Here is a 22,357-nt window from a genome sequence, read left to right on the forward strand (position 1 = left end):
GGGAGAGGGCTGTGCCTTCCCTCCCGGAGGCCCTGGAGGAGGGCTGGCCGTGCCCGCAGGGTGCCCGTCACAGGGCAGGCTCACAGGGGCGCGGACAGGACGGGGGCGCGGCCGCGAGTGGGATGTGGGGCTCAGAGGGTCCCGGTGAGTGAGCCAGGGGACCTGGGCCGCCTCAGTGCAGCCTCCTGGCAAGGATGCTCTTCCTCAAATCGGCCGCAGGCCCCACGTCTTCCACGAGAGGGCGCCCTCCGGGCCCCCTGAGGCCACTGGCTGCCACCCCATCCCAGTCTCTTGGCCTCTGCCTCCCCCTACCCTCTCCAAAGCCTGAGGATGAAACCCCTCCAGGGAGAGTGTGGGTAGGTGGGACAGTTCCGGGGGGCCCCCAGGAAGGTCTGCGGGGTGAGTGATGGACAGAGTCGGACGTCTGTGGGGTGACCTCAGGTCAGGCGTCTGGCCAGGCCTCTCGCGGGGCCCCTGGCGGCAGGGTGCTGCCTGGGGGTACACAGTCACGCTGGGACAGCCGCATGGATGGGGTGCGGCCAGAGGGGCCGACGGGACAGGCCGGGAGGGACCTGGGAGTCCCCTTGCCCAGGAGTGCGTGTCCCCCAGCAGGAGAGACAGTCCTTCCCTGGGGAGCGTCCGGCTGTCCTGTCCACCCAGAGGCTGGGCTTGAGCCTCAGTTTCCTCTGTGGGAAGGGGAAGATGGGGGGACTGCCCCTGCCCCTGATGACCTGTTTATACCCCCACGCTGAACTCTGACCCTTGAATAACAAAAATGCCCCCTCCCCCCAATACACACCAACTCTGGGAAGATAACTCGTGGTCTTCCTTCTACAAAAGGGTCGCTGTCAGCCCGGGGCCTCGCCTGGGGGCGGGGTCAGAGAGGGCGTGTCTGCAGGGAGTTAGGGTCCCTCTGCCTCTGGTCCCTCGGCTGCCCCCTAGCGGTGTGTGGGGGCCCGGGGCCTGTGGGGACGGCAGGGAGGGTCCGGGCGGCCTCAGCGGTCGCAGCCCCAACCCAGCTCCTGCTCCGGTGTCTGCCCCGCGCAGGGGCACCTAGGCCAAGGGCATGCCCTTCCGCCAGCCCCTGCGCCCTCTCCCCGTCCCTTTTACAGCTGCCACGTGTCCGTGTCTCCCTGGGGGGCGGGGAGTTCCTGGAAGCCCCCACGGAGGGCTGGGCCCCGTCCCCGCAGCCGGGCCTTCAGCACCCGGACTGTGTTCCCTTCCAAGTCCGCAATGCGGCAGCCGCCACGCCGCCCCAGCCGCCAGGCCACCCCGCCGACCTCCCGCCTGCGGCGCCGCGGGCAGGGTCCCGGGCTGGTCTCCCAGGGTCATCGCGGCGGCGCGCCCTCCCTGCCCCCCTCCCGCGGGGGGCTCCCCACTTGGGGCGCATTCTAGTGTCAAACTAACCCGCACCCCCAATGCCCCCGCCCCCTGGGAGGCAGCAGCTGGGTTCGTCCCGGTTGCCGCAGCGCGGAGCCGAGAAGGGCGGCTCACGGAACCAACCGGGAAACTGAGGCCGGGAGGGCGTGGCCGGGACTGGCCGGCGGCGCACGCTGGGTCGTGGGCCCACGCCGGCCCCGGCCCCCACCCTCCCTCCTGGCCCGGGTGGGGGCGCCGGCGGCGGAGGCGGATGTGGGCGGGCGGCCGGGCGGGGTGCGCGGGGCGGGGACGGGGCGGGCCGGCGGTGGGACGGAGCGGCGGCGGCCGGCCCAGCGCGCGCGCAGCAGGCACCGGGGACGCGAGCCGCGGCCGCGCACGATACCGGGCCCGGCGCGAGGCCCGCCCGACAGCGCCCGCCCGGCCCGGCCCGCGGGGATGCGGAGCGGCGGGCGCCGGAGGCCGCGGCCCGGCTAGGCCCGCGCTCGCCCGGACGCAGCGCCCGGTGAGTCCCGCCCGCCGCCCGCCGGGGCCCGGATTTCCTCCCCGCGCCGCCGCTTTGTTCCCGGCCGCCGGGCCGGGCGCGGGCCGCGCAGCCGGAATGGAGGCGCGGGAGCAGGAAGTGGCCGCGGGCGCCTGGGCGGGGAGGCGCGGGCCGGTGGCCGGGGGTGCGGGCCGGCCGGGCTCCCTCTTGACCTTGGGAGGCGGCCGCCGGCCCGCGAGGCCCAGGCTGGGGCGCAGGGGCGCGGCCGGGGCTGGGGGCGCCCCCGAGGCCCGGCTCCCCAGGCGCGCTCCGGGCGCCCGGCCAGGGCTGCCCGGTGTCCCGGAGGCGCAGGGGCCTTAGGAAGAGGCTGGCGCAGCCACGGTTCACGTTGGAGGGCGGCCTGGAAGGAGACCTCATCCTCCTGCAGACTGAGGGGTCCGTGGCGCCGGGGCAGCCCACAAAGGACGACGCCCCTCCTGGCCCCCACACTGCTTCCTGGTGTGGGGGGCTGCCCACCCCGCGGGGAGGCTGGGCCTGGAGGCCGGCTAGGTCTCTTCCGAGGCTGGGGGGAGGCTGGGTAGACTGGGGCATGGCCTGTGCCCTGGGGCCAGAGGGCCTCTGCATCCCCCCTGGGACCGGCCTGGCTCAGGCCCCTCACGCCGAGCTGGGCTCCCTGCCCCACCGGCCGAGGGCACAATCCGCGGCCCAGAGTTTGGGGGCAGGGGAAAGGGCCTTGTGCGGACTGTTTTGAAAAGTTGTGATTTTATAATAGCAGCAAGCGTGTGCGGGGGTCCCGTCCCGCGTGCTGTGCGGAGGCAGGTGGGCGCAGGGCGCTGCATGCGTGTCTGCAGACGCGCACCCCGTGTGTGTGTGCGCACGGATATATTTTTACACATGGGCTCCCGACAGCTGTCCGGCTCTGTCAGCACAGGCCCTGCTCGGGCCCTGGTGGTGGGGGTAGGGGGACACCCAGAGGCCAGCCCTCTGCCTCCAGGCCACGCCCACCCAAGTGTCACCAAGAGCCCCCCCCCTCCCCCGTGTCCAACGTGCTGGGGCTCAGAGCTCTGTGCCCAGGGGGGCGGCTGATCACGTGGGCACTTTCTCGGGCAAAGTGTGTCTTCCCTGTCGTGGCGTCAGACAGGGGTCTAGCTGCCCGTCAATTTAGCCTCAGACGGTGCGAAGCCACCTCCTCTGGGTGCCCAGCCCCCGCCACGGGGGCCAGTGAAGTCCAGAGGCTAGAGAAAGACCCACATTGGGATCCATTCCAGGGGTCCTCGGGGGTCAGCCGGGTCTGGGGGGGGGTCCCGGAGAGGAGTCTGTTCAGGGCCTGCCCTCGGGAGTCCCTGTCTGGAGGGTCGCAGAGGACTGGGATGCCCGGAAGGGGTGATGTGGGCACTGGGTTTTGAGGGATGCGTAGGAGTTTACCCAGCAGTGGGGCGGGCCATGCAAGATGAATGGCCAACGTGTCTGCTCAAGAGAGGGCCGCTGGTGGGCCCTGCGGGGCGGGCGTCCGTCCTGCGTTCGTACAGCCCCCCCCCCATTTGTCGCCGCCTGGACCCTGTAATTACGGGTCTGCAACCACCCTGGACAGGGGTTCCCTACAGATGGGACCTGTCTGAGCCTCTTTGTCGCCAGCGCCCAGGCCGAACCCGGCTAAACCAGAGGTGCTGGCCCACAGGGGCCGGATGAATGATGGAGATTCAGGCCGGTGGGGGGGGCTGTGGTTTAGGAGGGGCCTGGGGTTTCGGGAGGGTTCACAACACCACCCTAGAGGGCGCCCAGTGCCTGTGCCAGCCACCCACACCCTGGCCCTGCCTTCTGTGTTTGAACAGCTCCCATCCCCAGTCGGGGGCAGGGGAGGGGCTCTGTGCCTGTGGGCGGGAAACCAGGGATAGGGGCAGCAGGCATCCTCACCAGGGGGTCGGGAGGTCAAGTGCCTTGGGCTAATGCAGCCGGTGGGGGGGTGCTCCCTGGGGGCTGCCTGGAGGAGGTGGCGTTTGCTGGGTTGGCAGGTTAGGGAAGGCTTTGGGGAATGTGAGTGGTTTGTACAAAGACCAGGGAAGTGGGTATGGGCAGGGGACGTGCCCAGGAAGCTTCGAGGGCCTGGGGGGTCCGGGAGGGCGGGGAGATCTAGGCCCAGGGAGCAGGTGCCGTGGCGGGGACGAGAGCGAGGGGCAGAGACTGCGGGCGGCAGTGGCTCCGAGGGCTCAGCGGGGGCAGGCTGCGCGGGAAGGTGGGCCCAGGCCTCGACCCCGGGTGGGACGGGCCTCCCGGGCTCGCCGCTGGGTCCGAGGAGGGGCCCCGGCTGGACATGGCCTCACCCTTCCCTTCGCTTCCCCCAGAGGCTGTGGCAGTGCTGGCTCGGGGAGACCCTGCGGGGAGACCCTGCGGCGAGCGGAGCGTGAGCGCCCCCGGGCACCATGACCGACGTGGCCATCGTGAAGGAGGGCTGGCTGCATAAGCGAGGTGAGTGCGGGGCTGGGCCGGGGCTGGGCAGGCCGGAGCCGCCTGGGGCTCCCCCTCAGGGCAGGGGCCTTGGCAGCCCGGGCGGCTGGGAGCCCAAGGCTGCTGGGCTGGCCCGGGTGAGCGTCCCGGGCACAGTGTCTCCGTGGTGTTCAGGGCACGGCCCGGTGGACCCCTGGGTCGGGGGAGGTGAGACGGGGCTGGCATGCAGCCGGCGATGAGTGGCCGCCTGGCAGGGCCCTGTTGGCGGGATAACCACGCCACCTCCCGCCCCACTTTCCTGGAAGGCGGTGAGGATGTTGGGGCCGGTCCAGGGCCTGGCTCACTAATGGCCCAGGGCACTGCCCGAGGGCTCCTGAGGGCAGGCAGGGCGGCTTGGCCTGGCCCGGTGCCCGCCTCGGCCTGGGCTGGGCATGGGCTGTGGGAGAGCTGGCACACTGGGTCCCGCCCAGCCGCCCCTCCTCACTGCCTTGGCCCTGTGCCCCGGGTGGTGCTCGGACAGGAGCTCTTGGGATGGGAGCTGAGGCCCTGGCCCCTCACCTTCCCGCCCTGCCTACACCCCCGCCCTCGCCCCCACCCGCGGCCTCTGCTGGTCAGGGCCAGGCGGGGGTGGGGGGGGGTGACAGGCCTGCCACCCCAGGGCCCTGGCGAGTCACTCCCTCCTTCGTCCTCGTCCCTCCCAAAGAACTGGTGGCCCCACGCCCCCAGCCCCCAGCCACCTCTCACACTAGCTCTCTCGCAGATGGGGCGAGGGGTCCCTCTCCCCACCCCAGGGTCCCACCGGCTGTGGTGGGGGAGCGGAACCTCGGACTCTGATGGGCAGACGGAGAGAACTCGCACGCTCAGGGCCAGGGTGGGGCAAAGGCGTGTGCCGTGGGAGGGGTTTTGTGGGATGCATAGGGGCTCCCCGATATTGCAGGGAGCCCGCAGCACTGGGGTGGAGGCAGAGAGGGACGGCGGTGCGACGCCGGGGCTGCCGAGCTTGGCGTGGGGGTGGGGGATGTGGTCCGCGTTCGTGCTCCCCGGGGCCGCCGAGCTGCGGGAGGCACAGTCCTCGCTGGGCCTTGAGAAGGAGGCGAGAAGGCGGAGGGGCCTGTGGTCTGTGGGGCGACCTCTGCCTGGCTCCCCCCAAGGCCCCTGGCACCCGCCTGCCTTCTCGGTCCCTTCCCCAAGGGAACCACTCCTTGTTCCCGGGAGTCCCGCTCCCTGTTCGGAGCCCCCATCCAGTCCTGCCACGCCCCGCCCCGCCCCTCCCCTCCTGGGACCAGTGCCTCTTGAGTGTTAAGTCAGGAGCTGGCCCAGGAGGTGCTGGGAGGCCTGCCCCCACGGGCCGGGTCCATCCGTCCGTCAGGGTGGTGCCTTCTGAAGGGCCAGGGGCCTTGAGTCCGCCCAGAGGGGCGTCTGATCCGGGTGCGTCCTGTGTCCCTCTCCGAGGGCTGGCCCGTGGGCCTCCTCGGTTTCCCCATCTGTGTAATGGGAGGATGGCAGGGGAGGCCCGGAGCAGGGCATGTGGTTTGTGGGGGCCTGACCCGGGGTGCAGCCAGGCCCTCAGCCTCCAGAGCAGGAGAGGGGCTGTGTCCCCCATGCACGCTCTTCCTCTTCCCGGTGGGGCGGTGGGGCGGTGGGGCGGTGGGGCGGTGGGGCGGTGGGTGGAAGGGCCCTGCCTTATGCAGTGCGTGTCCCGCACCTCCCAGGCCCCGGTCCCGCCTGCCCTGCTCATGGAGGAAGGTCTGTAACACAGGTGCCCGGCTGTGGGGAGCGGGGGGAATATTCACTGAGCCACACCGGCCAGGGCCCAACAAAAGAGGAAGCTGGGCCCTGGCCGGTGTGGCTCAGTGGATATTCCCCCGCTCCCCGTTCCTGGGGACCCCGGGACCTCGGATGTTCCCCGGCTGCCCCCCCAAGCTCTCGCTGTCATATTCTCTGCGTCGCTCTGTCCTTTTGCTGGTCTGCTCCCCACAAACGTTCGGGCACTTCCTGGGTGCTGGGCTTTGGGGCGACCCGGTGAGAGGGTGGAGGACCTGTGGGGGGGGGGGGCGCTGGGAAACGGGTGACTTTCGGTGGGTTGGGGGAATCGGGACCCCCAGTGTGGGGCTGAGGTACATGGAGCCCTTGGACGGGGAGGGTCAGGATTGGTCCTGGCCGTGGACGGAGGCAGGAGGCGGGTCCCGTGCAGGTCTGAGCTCCACTCAGCACAGGGGTCGTGATGGCCGGGTCGGGGGCGCGGGGAGGGGCGCGGGCCCGCTGAGCCGGGGCACCCGGCCACGTTTCCTTGTCTCACCCAGCCGTTCGTGAAGGGCCCGCTTCCCTGCCACCCGCTGCGAGAAGCCTCCCAGGCTTCCTCCTTCAGCTCCTGGCTGACCCTCTGCCCTGCCTGCTGCCTCTGGCGGTGGGGGCGGGGGGGTTAGCTCTGGGTGGAGTGGGGGACCTCGGGGCTGGGAGAGGTCCCAGGTCTGGCCCGGGGTGGGCAGAGGGCCCCACCAGCAAGGCCTGGCCAGGGGTGAGATTCAGAGCATGGGAGGGGGTGGGAGCCGACTGTCCTCCAGGGCCCAGCCCCCGCCCCCCTCCCCCAGCTCCCTGCCGCATAGGTTAGGATGCTGCTGTGGGCGCAGCCAGCACCTGACCCAGGGGCTGTGGGGGCCTCGCAGAGGGGCAGGTGGCTGGCTGTGCAGGGCAGGCCCTGGGCCCGGCTCCTCCCACCCCTTGGGGAGTGACCCTGGGCTGTGTTCTGGGAGGGCGCCCATCTGTGGTGACCCTGGGCCAGCCGTGGGCAAACTACAGCCCCGCGGGCCGGATCCGGCCCGTTCGGCTGTTCTACCCGGCCCTCGGAGCCGAAAGAGCGGAGGGTTCTCTTTCTTCTCCCCTCCGCTCCTTTACTTTGAATTTATATTAGTCACACAAACACTCCATCCATGCTTTTGTTCCGGCCCTCCGGTCCAGTTTAAGAACCCATTGTGGCCCTCGAGTCAAAAAGTTTGCCCACCCCTGCCCTGGGCTGTGTTGTGAGTGTGTTGAGTTCCCCTGTTCGGGGCCTGCACTGACCGCGGGGTCCAGGCGCACCCTCGGCCTCAGGTCGGTGTGTCCCGCGGGGAGCCGGCCCGGAAAGCGCTCCATCTGCTGAAGGCTCAGGCTGCTGTGGGGCAGGCGGGGCAGGTGCCCCTTTGCGGGGGGCGGGGGGGCCTCCTGAGCCCCGAGCGTGCGTGTCCCCAGGGACGGGCCGACTTCCTGAGCATGAGCTGGACATCCTGAGTGACCGCGACCCCCGAGTGGTGGGCAGACACCCCAGCCATCCACGCGGGAGCTCGGGGGCTGCTGTTGCCCAACGGCATGCGAGGCTGTGGTCTGCTGGTGCGCTGCCCTGGCGTCGGGAGGCTGGGGGTCACCCTGCATCAGGGGCGGGGGCCTCGGCCTTGTCTGGGCTGTGCGCTGTGCTAAGGCCACGTTCAGGGCGCGCCCTGAGGCTGCCCTCCTGCCCGCTGTCCCTGATGCCCCCCGGGTCCCACCCTCAGAGTCCATGGTGTGTGCCCAACCCAGGGACGGGCCGCCTGGACCACAGGGGGTCAGGAAAGGGCAGGGGCAGCAAGATGGGGGGACCCAGGGTGAAGGGAGAGGCCGCGGCTGGAGAGGAGAGGAGAGGCCGGGGCGGGGGGGCACCTGGGCTGGGCAGGCTGGCTGCTGGCCGCGTGGCCCAGTGGAGGAGTGGGCCTGGGTGACCTCACCGGGCCACGGTCCCGCAAGCCGGGGTGGCGGGCGGCGCGAGGGGGGCCGACCTGCGGGCGGAGGTTCCCTGCGGGAAGCGGTCACCGGTGTGGCTGCGCCGGCTCCGCGGGTTGGGCCCCTGGTGGGTATTGGGCCTCACGGAGCCCTCGCCCCGAGTCCATTCCTGGCCCGGCCTCCCCAGCTCCCGGCCAGAGAAGGGCGCCCTCGCCTCCTGCCGCGGGGGTCCCGGCCCCCGGGGGCCGTGCACCCTGGGCCCTCCCTCTCCCTCCCTCAGGCGTGGCCGGGCCCGCTTCCCGCCGTGGAGTGGGCATCGCTGTGCCCCTCGCGTGGCCCTGAGATGGGAGATAGAGGTTCCGTGTTGCTGACACAGCCCCTCTCCGTCCCGATCCTGGGGTCCCTGGGGCGAGGGGTGGGGTGCAGCCAGGCCCCCGTGGAGCGGCAGCCATGCACCCACCTCAGCACCCGCTGCTGTGGAGGCCCCGAGGGGCGGCCGTGGTGGCCCGGTGCTGCCTGTGGCTCCCGCGTGAGGCTCCGCGGGGCGGCGGGGAGCCTGCCGTCTCCCTGGCTGTCGGGGTCGGGCAGCCCCGGTCCCGTCCGGGCCCCTCAGTGCCTCGGTTCGTGGGGCGTCTTGTGCACTGCCCACGTCCGAGGGGCCGGCCCTGGCCCTGGAGCAGGTCCGAGCAGGTGGTCGGGCCCGCGGTGGAGCAGGTGCGGGGCTCGGCTCTAAGGACGGGGCCTGGGAGGCGGCTCCCGGGCCAGCTGGCCGTGGTCGTGGCCGTGGCCAGCCTACATGGGGCTGAGTTTCCTGTTTTGTGAGTGTGTTGAGTTCTCCCTTCAAAACAACAAAAGAGGAAGCTGGACCCCGGCCGGTGTGGCTCAGTGGATAGGGCGTCGGCCTGTGGACTGAAGGGTCCCAGGTTCGATTCCGGTCAAGGGCACAGGCCCGGGTTGTGGGCTTGACCCCCGCAGTGGGGGGCGTGCGGGAGGCAGCCGATCCATGATTCTCTCTCATCGTGGATGTTTCTCTCTCTCTTTCTTCCTTTCTGAACTAAAACAACAACAACTATAGCATATACAGATATGAAAAAAGAGGAAGTGTAGGCCTCGCAGGGGGTGGGGGTGGGGGTGGGGGCGCTGCCTCCTGGCCCGTCCCAGGTGGCCCCTCGTGGGCTGTGCCCGTCTCCTTCCTGGGTGCCGGGTGCCGTCAGCCCAGCTGCCCTGCGCGGGGCCAGACTCCATGGGGCCCAGGAGGGCGGGCCCAGGCCCCAGGACAGCCTCTGCCACCACCCAGCCGCCTCGGGCAGCAGAGCGCGTGCTGGGCAGGAGGGAAACTGAGGCCTCGGCCGAGAAGGGGCGGGCGCGGCGGGCGGGCCTGGCCATGAGCGCTCAGGGGCCCGGGTTGCGTCAGGCCGGTTCCTGGAAGTGCCGCGAGGCGGCGAGGGCAGGGCGCTGCTCAGTCCCGCTGGCGGCCCCCCTCTGCTGGGCACACCCAGCGGGTGCCAGCCCGCACCTCCTGGGAGCCTGCCTGTAACCGGAGCCGCTGCGGCCGACCTGCCCACTCCCGGGTCACCCCACTGTGGGCACACGCTGGCTCTTCCACGCCCGTGCTGTGCCCGCCCGGGCCCTGTCCAGCAGCCCCACCAGAAGGGCCCAGCCCAGGCCTGGCCCCGGACAGGCCGGCAGAGGGGCTGGGGCTGCAGGCTGGTATGGGCGCTCCTGGAGGGCACCCCAGCCCTCACTCCCGCCCTCAGACGCAGCGCTTGGACGCAGGAAATAAGGGGCCTGCGGCTCAGAACGAGGGGCGGGTGTGGGGCTTTGGGTGGGAGCCCGGTGGTCCCCTCCATTCCCATGGGGAGCCCTCAGCTGGAGAGGGGCTGGGGCAAGGGCATGCGGCCAGCCTGGGTTTGGGGGGCATGAGGGGTGGCAAGGGTGGGTGTGGCCAGGGACTTGGGCTGATGCGGCTGGGGATTGGGGCGCACGGCCAGCCACCATGTCACCAGGGGAGAGAGGGTCCCGCCGTGGGTGTGGCTCTGAGTTAGAGCAGAAATCTCTAAGACGCAGGCCCTGCGAGACGGAGGCCCTGTCTGGAGGACAGGGTCCCCCCTGGCCCGGCCCCCACACTCCCCCCGTACAGGGGGTCTTTTTCCTGTGGGTGCTGGGGGGGAAGGGCCCCGCCTGAGACAGGCTGGGGCACTAGACGCAGGGGTGCGGTTCCACCTCCGAGGGTTTGCAGGGAGGGCGTGGGTGCGGCTGGCCCCAGTGGGGACTCGGAACTGTCCCTGTCCTTCAGCTCATGACAGCCAGGCCCTGGGGGGGGCGGGGCACCTGCTGTCTTTCCCCGGGGCGTGTCCACAGGAGGATCGGGTCCCGCCTGTGCCCTTGGAGGGACCGGGAGCCGCATGGGAGCCTCATGGGAGCCGCATGAGAGCATCTTCACTCTCCGGGCCGAGAGGATGCCGCTCCGTCCTCTCCTCTCCTCCCCCTCCCTCGCCACCCGCTCCAGGGCAGTGGTCGGGGAGGGCCGGGACCCGGGAAGCCGCCTGGGCCCAGGCAGGGGGGCCCCTCGAGGTGACCCCTGTGGCGGGCGGCGATGGATGGGCCGCTGTCAGCGAGGCCATTTGCTCGCTGCGCCGGGGAAGGTAAATGGGCGCCCGGCAGCTGTCGGCGGATGGCTGTGCGGTCGGCGGGGGACCGCGCGGTCGCCGCTGTCAGCTGGCGGCGCTCCCCGGGCCTGCTGGGGTGCACTTGGCTGTGGAGAAGCAGCCCGGCCCCGCCTGGCACCCTGCCAGCGCCCGCGCAGCCACCGGCACTGCGGCAGAGTGTGCAGCCAGCGGCTTCCCGGGCGCCGGGCGCGGCGGCGGCATGGCCGTGGCCCCGTGCCCTCCGCCATGTGCCAGGAGCTGCTCACGGCTGCCCGGGCTGCCCACCTGACCCACGGCGCGCCCAGGATGCCTGGCTACCCTTCGCCACCAGCCCTGGCCGCGTGGCCGTAGGTGATGGCGGTGGCAGGTCAGGGCTGCCGGCAAGGAGTCCTTCCCTCGAGTCCTGCAGCCCCGGGGCATCGTGGGATCGAGCTGGCTCCCCAGATAGTGGGAGGGACCCCTGGTGGGGACCCCGAGAGAGCTGAGAGCTGCGGGGCTTTGGGGCAGGAAGAGGTGGCAGCCCTAGTCCAGACACGGGCCTGGCTGAGCTGCCCTCCCCCACCCGCCCAGGCAGCTGCTTCCTGGGCCCGGAGCCCTCGCTGCTGCTGCTGCTGCTGCTGCCGGGGCTGGGTGGGGGAAGGTGGGGCACAGTCCCCCTGGTGGCTGGGCAGGACCCGGCCTCGGAGCTGTGCTGCCCTCCTGCCCGCCCAGGGTTGGGCTTCTGAGAGAGCCCGGGGGGCGGGGGGCGGGGGAGACCGTGCAGTGCTCCATCCTGCCCGCCTGCCACCAGCTGACAGGCCTTGGGGTCGGGTGGCACCAGAGCCCCAGCCCCTGCCCCAGCTCCGTCCCGGTCCCGGGGCAGCCACAGCTCCGGTTGGTCTGGCAGTCGGCTGGGAGCTGAGCTGGGGCACCTGGGCCCCGCGGTGGTCCCAGGGCTGTGCCCAGGCCCGTGTGGGCCGCAGGGCGTCCAAGTGTTTGCACGGGTGGGAGTGGGGCCTCCTGTGTCCAGGGCTGTGTGTGGGTGTGGGCGGCAGGGCTGCAGGGACACCCCTGGGACGGTGGTGGCCAGGTCTCACTGCCCACCGAGTGCCTGGAGGTCACCCTGCCTGTGGGCAGGCGTGCGGCCCCGGGGAGCGGGGAGCGAGGACCCCGTAGGGAGCTGTGTCCTGAGGGCGGACTGGGGCTTTCTGTTTGTTACCTGCCTGTGTCTGTGCCGACTGGGGGCTCCACGTCTCCCGTTGCCAGCACCCCGATGTGTCTGGTCCCCCGCCCACCCCCTCCCCCCCCGCCCCGGGCCTCGGACAGGTGCCGGCCCACAGGTATCCTGTGGCCGTGAGGACAGCAGTGGCTGGCAGAGTGGCCGCCTCCTGCACCGCCCGCCCCGTGTCACCTCCACCCCCGTCTGTCTGGGCGGCCGCCTGCCTGCTGTCCAGTCTGGTCTGAGCTCGTTCAGACTCGGCCACAGCCTGGCCCCTGGGGGCCGCCGCCTGGACTCCACACGGAGCGCCTGCGACGCGGAGAAGGGCTCCGTGTGCCTCGCGCCTCAGCCTGGCCTCCCGAGGCCCCAGGGTCCCCACTCCTGGAGGGTGTCTGGGCTACACGGGGGGCCCCCACTGGGTGCCGCCTGGCTTTGAGCTCAGCCGGGTGGGGTGTGGGTGGGGCTGGCTCAGGGCCCATCCCCCTGAACCCCTCCCCATGGCTCAGCCGGATGGGGTGTCGCTCCTGTGGGCCCCTCCTAGCTCTGGGTTCCAGAACCTTCCCGGCCCTGGGGGTGGCTGGAGGGCAGGTGCAAGGTCACGTGGTTGGGGTGGGGCCCTGGGTGCTGAGAACTCGGCCACCAGCCGTTCCAGGGAGTCCCACTGTGGGGAAACCGAGGCCGGCCTGCGGTGCGGGCTGTAGCACGGGACACGTGCCCGCTGCACATGGGGGTGGCGCTGGGCGCGGTGGGGGCCGGCACAGTTGGTGCCTCAAGATGGATTTTCGGCTGTGCGGGCGCGGGCTCATCACTCTCCCCGCTCAGCTAGCGTCCCGCTCAGCTAGCGTCCCGGGGAGCGGCAGCTGGCGGATGCGAGGCTCTCCATCAGGGGCCGACAGCTCCAGACTGGCGCGCAGGCGGGTGGGAGCGCGCGGCGGGTGGCCGCACGGCGTGGGTGGTGGCGTGCACCCCGAGCCGGCTCTGCTTGCTGTCCACCCTGGCACCGTGGGGAGGGCACCTGCGAGGCTGGCGGCACCTCGTGGGCCTGGGTGGGGGGCGACCACAGCCGCCTGTCCCCGGGGCTCAGGGGGAACTGGCTGGAGACGCTGCTGAAGGCCGTGGGGGTGGGGCGGGGGGGTGTCTGGGCTGGTGGAGACCCTGCTGAGCCGGGGACACAGCCTGTGGGTGGGCTCCCTGGGAAAGGCCCTGGGTGGCTAGAGCCCCATCTCCCAGCAGCCCAGGGTCCTGGAGGGCGAGGGGCCTTGGAGGCCACACCCGGGCCACAGCTGGCAGCCCCCTGGGTGACCGCCCGCCTGGACCCCCACACGGGATGGGATTGGAAGGGCGGGCAGCGGGCGGCGGGGAGGAGGGTCGGACCCATTGGCCGTGGTGTCGGGCCTTTGCTCTTGTCCTGGGCTCGGCTGGGCCCAGAGCTTGGGGACCTAGCCGCCCCGCCCCGCCCCGCCCGCCGGCGCCCCTGCGGAAGCGCTGCCTAATTAGCGAGTCCTTCGCTGTGGCTCAAACTCCTTGCTCTGCAGAATGTAAATGAGCCGCTTCTCTGGTGTCAGTATGAAAAATGACGGTCGCCGGCACAGCGCAGAGGACATCTGCTCGCTTCTGCGCGAGGCCTGTGTGCGGCTGATGTCGCCAAACTCGGGGGAGCCGCTCCGTGCTCCTGGGTGACCGGCGGCGGGATGCGGGTCCGGGGCCGCGGGGCTCGCCTCTGGGGCCCCCGATGGTGAGCGCTGTCACGTGGGCCGTGGGGGCTCTGTCCCGAGTGCCCGGCCAGAGGACGCATTGCCGCTGGCCCACGGCCTCCCTGTGTGTGGTGCTGTCCCCTCACCTGGATGCCAGGCTCCATCCACTTGCCCTGTCGCTGTAGTAACCGTTCCGGCCAACACATGGCCGGACCCCGGGTGTGGCGGGGGGGGGGGGAGAGTTCCGGGCCCTGCAGCCCCAGCAGGTGGCTGCTGAGACACACTGGCTTGGTGCCTCCTCCTCCAGGAAGGCCCTCTAGATTGGACCAGCCTCCCCACAGCCGTGCCCTTCCCCCATGTCCAGGTGCCCACCTGGCCCCTCCCCACCCGCTCCTGTGGGAATCGGGGTCAGCGCTCACGTATTTGGGGGTCCTGGGTGCCTCTGGCCCAGCACCGGCCGTTGCCTGTTGGCTGCGGGCTGGGGTCCGAGGGGTGAGGTGGGGAGCGGGCCGGACGCAGCCTCACAGCCCTGTGTCCCAGGGGAGTACATCAAGACCTGGAGGCCCCGCTACTTCCTGCTCAAGAACGACGGCACCTTCATCGGCTACAAGGAGCGGCCGCAGGACGTGGAGCAGCGCGAGTCGCCCCTCAACAACTTCTCCGTGGCGCGTGAGTGATCCCTGGCCTCTGCGTCTGGGACCAGCAGCTCCGGGACCCGGTTGGGCAGCGCTGGCTCCGTGTCACCTCGGGGGCCTGTCGGCTGCCGTCTCTGGCCGGTGGGTGTCCCTGTGCCGCGTTCAAGGCCGTGACCCTGGAGCGGTCCCAGGCGCTCGTCTGCAGGTCGAAGGCCTGGCTGAGTCGGGGCAGATGCTGGTCTGGAGCGGCCAGCGGGGGGGCAGGGGGAGCCCAACAGGGTGGGGGGCAGGACGAGAGTGCATGAGGGGCACCCAGCTCTGGGAGCCTCTGTCACCCACCCCCAGGGAGAGCCTGTGGCTGCCCCCCCTCAAAGGCTGCCAGAGGCCCTGGGCCCCCGTGGTGCTACATATGCCTCTGCCCCAGCTTTGGGGGGGAGCGGGGTTACGGCTGGCCCAGGAAAGCTCGCAAAGCCGGGCAGACTGGCCTCATTCCACCCGGGGAGGGGCGGACAGAGGATGGCAGGTGTGACCTGACCCCTGGGGCTGGGGAAGCGGAGGTAGGGGGTGGAGGAGGCTGAGCCAGGTGGGCCTTCCAGCCCAGCCTCCCTTCCCTGTGCTCTGCCCAGGGGCTGGCCTCCAGCAGTCAGGTGGGCGGGTGAGTGATGGGCTCATTAACTGAGCCCCTAGTCCGTCTCGGGCTGCTGGCTGGGGTTCAGGGTGCAGTGCCTACTGTGGGGGTCCCAGATTCACCCCAGGTTTCTCTATACACGTTCCCACCCTCCGCCCAGCTCTGCCTTCCAGCCACCAGCCTCGCCGACCCCGGGTTCTGGCCCAGGGTCTTGGGGGGAGGTGGCTCAGGTGGGCTCCCTGCCTGCAGGTGTGCGGAGGTGGGGCCGCCCTGCCACCTCGCTGCCCTGCGCCTGCTGCAGGGGCCGGGGCATGGCCAGCACGCCCCCCGAGGGCATCTGGGATGGGGGAGCAGAGCTGCCGCCTCGTGAGTCTCCCCAGTGAGCAGAGGAGGGGGCCCAAGTGAAGGGAGACCCAGGAGGCAGGCATCCCACCTTGGCATCCCCACGGCTGTGCGGGCGGCCTGGCTGGGCAGGGGCTGCCTGGCTGGGGATGAGACCCTCAGGAGTGCTCTCCAGGCTGAGCGCACGAGGTGGGGGTGACCTCAGAGGCACATGGAGGGGGGCACTGGCCAGAGGGGCTGCCTGAGTGGGGGTGGGGCTGGGGCCCCGGGCCAGGAGGAGGCGGTGCCGGGCCTCTGGGGATGGAGTCAGGAGTGGGGATGAGAAGCCAGGCCCTGGGGTGGGCCCAGGTGCTTGGGATAGTGAGTGGGAGGTGCGTGTGCAGAGGCCCGGGAGGCCTGTCTGTCCCCGGCCTGTGGTGACAGCGGCCACCCTCCTCGCCGGCCAGCCCAGAGCCCTGCCCTAGCCCTAGCCTGGCAGGCTGCTTGCTGCCTGGGCTTGGCTGAGCCCTCTGTCGCCAGCGCCCAGGTGCTGGGATGGTAGGAGCCCCGCACGGGCCCCTCACCCCTCCAGCCTCACAGGCTGGGCTGGGACCTGTCCTAGGAGGCCTCAGCGACCCCCACTCTCACTCATGCCCCTCTCGGGCCTGACCCTGCCCACAGTTCTGCACAGCAGGTGTGCCTGGCTCCAGGTGTGTGATCGTGGGGTGTGCCTGGCTCCAGGTGTGTGATCGTGGGGTGTGCCTGGCTCCAGGTGTGTGATCCTGGGATGTGCACGGTCCAGGTGTGTGATCCTGGGATGTGCACGGTCCAGGTGTGTGATCCTGGGGTGTGCACGGTCCACACGGGGTGTGCACGGTCCAGGTGCGTGGTCCTGGGGTGTGCACAGTCCAGGTGTGTGATCCTGGGGTGTGCACAGTCCACACGGGGTGTGCACGGTCCACACGGGGTGTGCACGGTCCACATGGGGTGTGCACGGTCCAGGTGTGTGATCCTGGGGTGTGCACGGTCCAGGTGTGTGATCCTGGGGTGTGCACGGTCCAGGTGTGTGATCCTGGTGTGTGCACGGTCCAGGTGTGTGATCCTGGGGTGTGCCCGGTCCAGGTGTGTGATCCTGGGGTGTGCACGGTCCAGGTGTGTGCTCTCCAGCTGTGCTGGGGTGCTAGGGTGTGTGGCCCAGCATGCGTGTGCCCCAGGAGGTTGTGTTCCCGGCCTGCCAGCCTGTCTGCGCCCCTGTGTGCGTCCAGTCCCCCAGCCCCATGGGTCGGGTCACACCTGCCATCCTCCGCCCGCCCCTCCCCGGTGGGATGAGGCCAGTCTGCCCGGCTTTGCGAGCTTTCCTGGGCCAGCCGTACCCCCGCTCCTCCCCAAAGCTGGGGCAGAGGCACATGCAGCAGCGCGGGGTGGTGTCCCCCAGCCTCCCTCAGGACGGGCAGCCTCCCCCCTGGGGCTGGCCGTGGGGAGGGGGAGATGGGGCCGCAGTGGGCCGGCAGCTCTCACCAGTTCCCACCCTGCGGCCCTCCCTGGGACCCCAGCCCCTCTCCCTGCGGCAGTGAGGGCCGAGGCCTGGCGGGCAGGGGCGCTCCGAGACCGAAGGAGGGACTGTGGGGTGGGCGCACCCAGCCAACGCCTGGCGGGCAGTTCAGAGCCCCGTGTGAGTGGGGGGGAACTGAGGCACCGAGAGGGCATGGGGTAGAGCTTCCCAGGACTCGGGGGAGGGGGGGGTCTGGGCTCACCTGCTGCCCCACCCCCAGAATGCCAGCTGATGAAGACCGAGAGGCCCCGGCCCAACACCTTCATCATCCGATGCCTGCAGTGGACCACCGTCATCGAGCGCACCTTCCACGTGGAGACCCCCGAGGAGCGGTAGGGTGGGCACGGGGATGGCGCGGGCCGGAGTGGGACCCGATGAGGAGGTGGGGGACTGGGGGAGGAGGGCGTGGGCGAGACGGGTGCTGGCCCCTCGCTCCCTGTGTTCCCAGGCCGGGGGGAGGGGGAGGCTGTCCTGCCGGGCCCGGGGCCAGACCTCAGGGCCAGCCGCCTCCTGGGGCCTCGGGGCTGGGCTGGGGGCGAGGCCCCGCTGGGTCGGGCGAGACCGTCGCTGACCGCCCGCAGGGAGGAGTGGACGACTGCCATCCAGATGGTGGCCGACGGGCTCAAGAGGCAGGAGGAGGAGATGATGGACTTCCGGTCGGGCTCGCCCAGCGACAACTCGGGGGCCGAGGAGATGGAGGTGTCCCTGGCCAAACCCAAGCACCGTGTGGTAAGGCCCGCTCCCCCTCTGCAGGCCCACATGCCCTGGGACCCCCCTTCCTCCTGCGCCCAGTACGGCCTGACCACCAGAAGCCCTGGGTCAGAGGGTAGGGGCGCCGCGGTTCCAGAAGGCCTGGGCGCTGTCACTCCCACCATCCCCCTGAACCCCAGTGCTCGGAGTTGGGGTGCGGAGCCCCCAATCTCCCGGGAGCCCGGGGTCGGCCGAGTGGCCCCCGGCCATCGCCCTGTGCCCTGACCCCGCCCGCCACCCTGCAGACCATGAACGAGTTTGAGTACCTGAAGCTGCTGGGCAAAGGCACCTTTGGGAAGGTGATCCTGGTGAAGGAGAAGGCCACGGGCCGCTACTACGCCATGAAGATCCTCAAGAAGGAGGTCATCGTGGCCAAGGTCGGTGCTGCCCGGGGCGGGGCGGCGGGGCGGGGGGGGGGGGGGGGGGGGAGAAAGGCGGGCGGCACTCACAGCCCGTCTTCCAGGACGAGGTGGCGCACACGCTCACGGAGAACCGCGTCCTGCAGAACTCGCGGCACCCCTTCCTGACGGTGAGTGGCCCCCGCCTGAGACCACCTGGGCGCCAGGGCAGAGCTTGGCCCTCTGTGCCCGGACTGAGGACTGGCCTGGGAGCCTGGGGCCTCCTGGCTGCAGCGTGGGCAGCAGCGGGCAGGCCTCTGGGGTTGCGGGGTGCTCGCTGCCCCGTGTGCAGAAGGGGCGGATGACCTGGGGCCCCCTTTGCTCTGCCCGGTGGGGTCCAAGCCAGGGGCCCCTGTGCTGGGGTACTGGCCCAGGAGGAGCTTGGGGGGAATCCTTAGCCTTTGGGACAACAAGGAATCAGCTGGGAGTCGGTTTCCCAGCTCAGCCAGCTCCTGGGGGCAGGGGCGGCCCCTCTCCTCCAGGGTCTTGTGGGCGCACAGCTCGGGGGCCCGGCTCCCCACCGGGACCCCGGCCCTGGCCCTCCGCCCAGTCCTATGCTGGCCTCTGTCGTCTGCACTGACTGGGTCCAGGGCGGCGCCTGTGGGTGAGCGGTGGGCACGGGCCGTCCTTTAGAGCCAGGCTGCCCATGTGGGTGGAGGCGGGAAGCCCGAGGCAGCGGTGCCTGGAGGACGCATCCTCCCCTCGTCTGGCGAGGCCGGCCCTGTTGGGAGCCTCCGTGTCCAGGGAACTTGCCAGCCTCTGAGATCCCCCGACACCTGGCCCCGCCCACATCGCCCATCCTCCGAGCGTGAGGCCGGGGCCTGGTTCCAGCCTGTGCCCCTTGCAGGCCCTGAAGTACTCCTTCCAGACGCACGACCGCCTCTGCTTCGTCATGGAGTACGCCAACGGCGGCGAGGTAGGGCTGCCGCAGTCCCTTCCCCAGTGCAGGGCCGGCCCGCCCTCAGGCCCCGCCCCTTTCCCTTAGGCCCATCCCCTCAGGCCCCGCCCATCTCCCCCAGGCCCCGTCCATCTCCCCCAGGGCCCGCCCCTCCCCTTAGGCTCCTCCCCCTCAGGGCCCGCCCCTCCCCTTAGGCTCCTCCCCTCAGGCCCCGCCCATCTCCCCCAGGCCCCGTCCATCTCCCCCAGGGCCCGCCCCTCCCCCTAGGCTCCTCCCCCTCAGGGCCCGCCCCTCCCCTTAGGCTCCTCCCTCAGGGCCCGCCCCTCCCCCCAGGCTCCTCCCCCTCAGGGCCCGCCCCTCCCCGGTGGTGGGCGTGGTGCGAGGCTCCGCTCCGCCCGCAGCTCTTCTTCCACCTGTCTCGCGAGCGCGTGTTCCCCGAGGACCGGGCCCGCTTCTACGGCGCCGAGATCGTGTCGGCCCTGGACTACCTGCACTCGGAGAAGAACGTGGTCTACCGGGACCTCAAGGTGGGCCGGGCCTCGGGCGGGTGGGGCTGCGGCCCGGGCGGCGGGTGCTGACCGGAGGCCCCGCCCACCCGCAGTTGGAGAACCTGATGCTGGACAAGGACGGACACATCAAGATCACGGACTTTGGGCTGTGCAAGGAGGGCATCAAGGACGGGGCCACCATGAAGACCTTCTGCGGGACCCCTGAGTACCTGGCCCCCGAGGTGCGCGCGCCCCCTCCCCGCCCCAGCCAGCCCCAGCCCCGCCCCCTCCTGCCCAGGCCCCTCTGGTGCCTTCCGGGCGCCCGTGACCGTGACCTTGACCGCGGCGCCCGGCAGGTGCTGGAGGACAACGACTACGGCCGCGCCGTGGACTGGTGGGGGCTGGGCGTGGTCATGTACGAGATGCTGTGCGGCCGCCTGCCCTTCTACAACCAGGACCACGAGAAGCTCTTCGAGCTCATCCTCATGGAGGAGATCCGCTTCCCGCGCACGCTCAGCCCCGAGGCCAAGGCCCTGCTGTCGGGGCTGCTCAGGAAGGACCCCAAGCAGAGGTGAGCCCCGGAGCACCGCAGCCTCCGGGCACCTGAGGGCCCTGCGCGTCTGCACAGGCCTGGCTGGGCAGCGGGCGGGCAGGCGGAGGCCGGCTGGGTCCCTGGGCCCCAACCTGTGGCCCTCACACCTGCTCAGGAAGACCCCACCCCTCCACCCCCGGCAGCTCTTGCGCCCCAGCATTCTGTCCCCACCGGGGCTCAGCCGGAGAACTGCGCCCCCCGGCCTGGGCGTGTCCCAGGCCCACACTGCCCAGTGCTGTCTGGCAGCCCAGCCTCACTCACGGGAGAGGGCGGGGCGGGTGTCCTGACGCTGGGGGGCGGCCTGTGTCCCCGCAGGCTCGGAGGGGGCTCGGAGGACGCCAAGGAGATCATGCAGCACCGCTTCTTTGCCAGCATCGTGTGGCAGGACGTGTACGAGAAGAAGGTGCACACCCACCCCAGCCGCGGTCACCCGCTCACACACATGCTCACACCCCCTGCTCACCTGTGCACCCACACTCCTGCGCACAGCCCAGGCCTCCGGGGCGGGTGGCTGCACTCGCTCCCGATCGCTGTGCGGCCGTGTTCCTCCCGGAGGAGCCAGCGTGTGCCTGTGCTCCTGTGCAGGACGCCGGCAGGTCTGGGCACCGTCCCTCCCGGGGCCACGCTGAAGGTTGCGGTGGGGACTGGGAGACCCACTGCTCTCTGGGCCTGGGGGAGGCAAGGCCCCCCCGCATGGGAATGCCACTCCACAGCCCAACTGGGTCAAGGACCACGGGGATGTGACGGTCCCTCCATCCTGAATTATCAAAGGGGGAGCCCCCAGCAGCTGGGCCGAGCAGGCCCGTCCCCTGCACACCTTTTCCAGGGTGCCCTTATCCGCTTCCCAGTTTATAAGACAACCAGGAAGGAAAGTAAGCAAGTTAGGAAAAAGAAAAGTGGAAGTGTCTTCTCTCGCCTGCCAGCCTGGGGGAGTGTGTGTGGGGTGTGGGGGGCTGCAGAGCTAGGCTGCACTACCTCCTGTCGCCTGCAGGGGCCGCTGTGAGCAGTCTCACCCTACCCTTGTGGGAGGGTTCCTGGGCCTAGACAGCCACCCTCCCCGCAGTCTCCCTCCCAGAGTCCTGTTGTGGGTGGGCGACAGTTTACATCCCTGGAGACAGTGCGTGGGCTCAGCTCCCCGGGGTGGTGGTGGGGGTGCAGGGCCAGTCTGTGACCTGCCGCCCCCGCCTGCCCCTGCAGCTCAGCCCGCCCTTCAAGCCCCAGGTCACCTCGGAGACGGATACCAGGTATTTTGACGAGGAATTCACAGCCCAGATGATCACTATCACGCCCCCGGACCAAGGTGAGGGCCCCTCTCCCCGACTCCCCCCCAAAACAACAGAGCCGGGGTCCCCTGCCCGGGCCTGGGCCTGGGCCTTGACCGGGCAGGTCCCCTTTGGCGGGTGCTGATCAGGGCGGGAGGGAGGGCCACTGTCCCGTGCCCAGCATGGAGGGTTGGGGTCATTGAGTCGAGCCAGCAGGGCCCTGCCTCAGTTTCCCTGTCCTGTCCGCAGACGACAACATGGAGTGTGTGGACAGCGAGCGGAGGCCCCACTTCCCGCAGTTCTCCTACTCGGCCAGCGGCACGGCCTGAGGAGGGCCAGCCCGGTGCTGGTGGACCCGCGTGGGCGCCACAGGCTGGCCGCCGCCGCCTCCGTGGGGCGGGAGGGAGCCCGCAGCGACCGTCTTCAGTGAATGCTGTTCTCTCCGGAGGCGATGGAGGAACCACGCGCCCCCAGCACGCGCCGGAAGACCCTCGTGCCGTGGGCGGGCTCTCCGCACGCGGAGGGGAGGTCGTCCTGCGGTTTTTCTTAATTTATTTCATCCAGTTCTCCAGGCGTGGCCTCGCCTTCGGACGAGGTTCACGTAGGAAACGCTGAGGACTGCAGCAGCCACGTGCAATTTGGGGTCCGGTGGCCCCAGCCCGCGCCCCTCGGCCCCCCCTCGCCACCTGTCCCTGGCTGCCCGCTGTCCCCGCCCGCCCGGAGGCACCAGGATGGGCCGGGGCAGCCCCGCGGCGACGGCCAGGAGTGCCGAGCAGGCGGCTGAGCCCGTCGCTGTGTGGCTGTTCATGTGCGTCGGGGCTGATCTTAGAGAAGAGCCCCCCCACACCCCCCCCATGCGTCCCCTGTAGCCTGTCCTGTCCTAGAAGCTTCTCTCCCGCCGCCCGCCTGGCCAGACACCGCGCTGCACCATGGCGTTTTTTTACATCAACTTTAGTATTTTTACTATGATGAGACTTTCCCTCCAAACTCCTCAATAAAAACGGCTTTTCAACTTGGTGGCTTGTTTTGCCTGAGGAGCACCCCGTCCTGGCCCTGACACCCAGGACAGCTTCTGAGGGGAGGTGACTCCCCAGCTCACATAGACTTGCTGGAGGGGGGTGTCCTGGCTGTTCCTGGCCCCATGCCCAGGGGTCATCTGACGGCCAGGAAGGACCCTGCAGGACCCACAGCTGGCAGAGGTCATGCTGGGCTGAGGGGGCCCGGCGGGCTTCGGGCGCCACCTGGTGGCGAGGAG

At 70.7% G+C, this 22,357-nt stretch overlaps 1 protein-coding gene across 1 annotated transcript; it reads left to right on the forward strand.

The window, feature by feature from the left end:
- The first annotated feature begins 1,675 nt into the window (after positions 1–1,675).
- AKT1 (AKT serine/threonine kinase 1) lies at positions 1,676–22,118 on the forward strand. Its single transcript, XM_080645826.1, has 14 exons — positions 1,676–1,882; positions 4,204–4,327; positions 14,119–14,247; positions 16,935–17,046; positions 17,296–17,443; positions 17,710–17,841; positions 17,928–17,993; positions 18,710–18,778; positions 19,162–19,287; positions 19,362–19,490; positions 19,605–19,819; positions 20,156–20,243; positions 21,038–21,140; positions 21,352–22,118. Exons 2-14 carry the CDS (start codon positions 4,282–4,284, stop codon positions 21,429–21,431), a joined length of 1,443 nt encoding a protein of 480 aa, XP_080501952.1. The 5' UTR covers positions 1,676–1,882; positions 4,204–4,281; the 3' UTR covers positions 21,432–22,118.
- Positions 22,119–22,357: the final 239 nt, after the last annotated feature.

Source organism: Plecotus auritus (assembly GCF_963455305.1).
Source record: "Plecotus auritus genome assembly, chromosome: 1".
In the NCBI taxonomy this organism is placed as follows: domain Eukaryota; kingdom Metazoa; phylum Chordata; class Mammalia; order Chiroptera; family Vespertilionidae; genus Plecotus; species Plecotus auritus.

Excerpts from the sequence above, each read along its gene's own strand:
- AKT1 (XM_080645826.1), top strand. The coding sequence starts at position 4,282 with ATGACCGACGTGGCCATCGTGAAGGAGGGCTGGCTGCATAAGCGAG. Across the intron at positions 17,842-17,927 it reads AGGAGGTCATCGTGGCCAAG|GACGAGGTGGCGCACACGCT; the intron begins GTCGGTGCTGCC and ends CCCGTCTTCCAG. Across the intron at positions 20,244-21,037 it reads AGGACGTGTACGAGAAGAAG|CTCAGCCCGCCCTTCAAGCC; the intron begins GTGCACACCCAC and ends CTGCCCCTGCAG.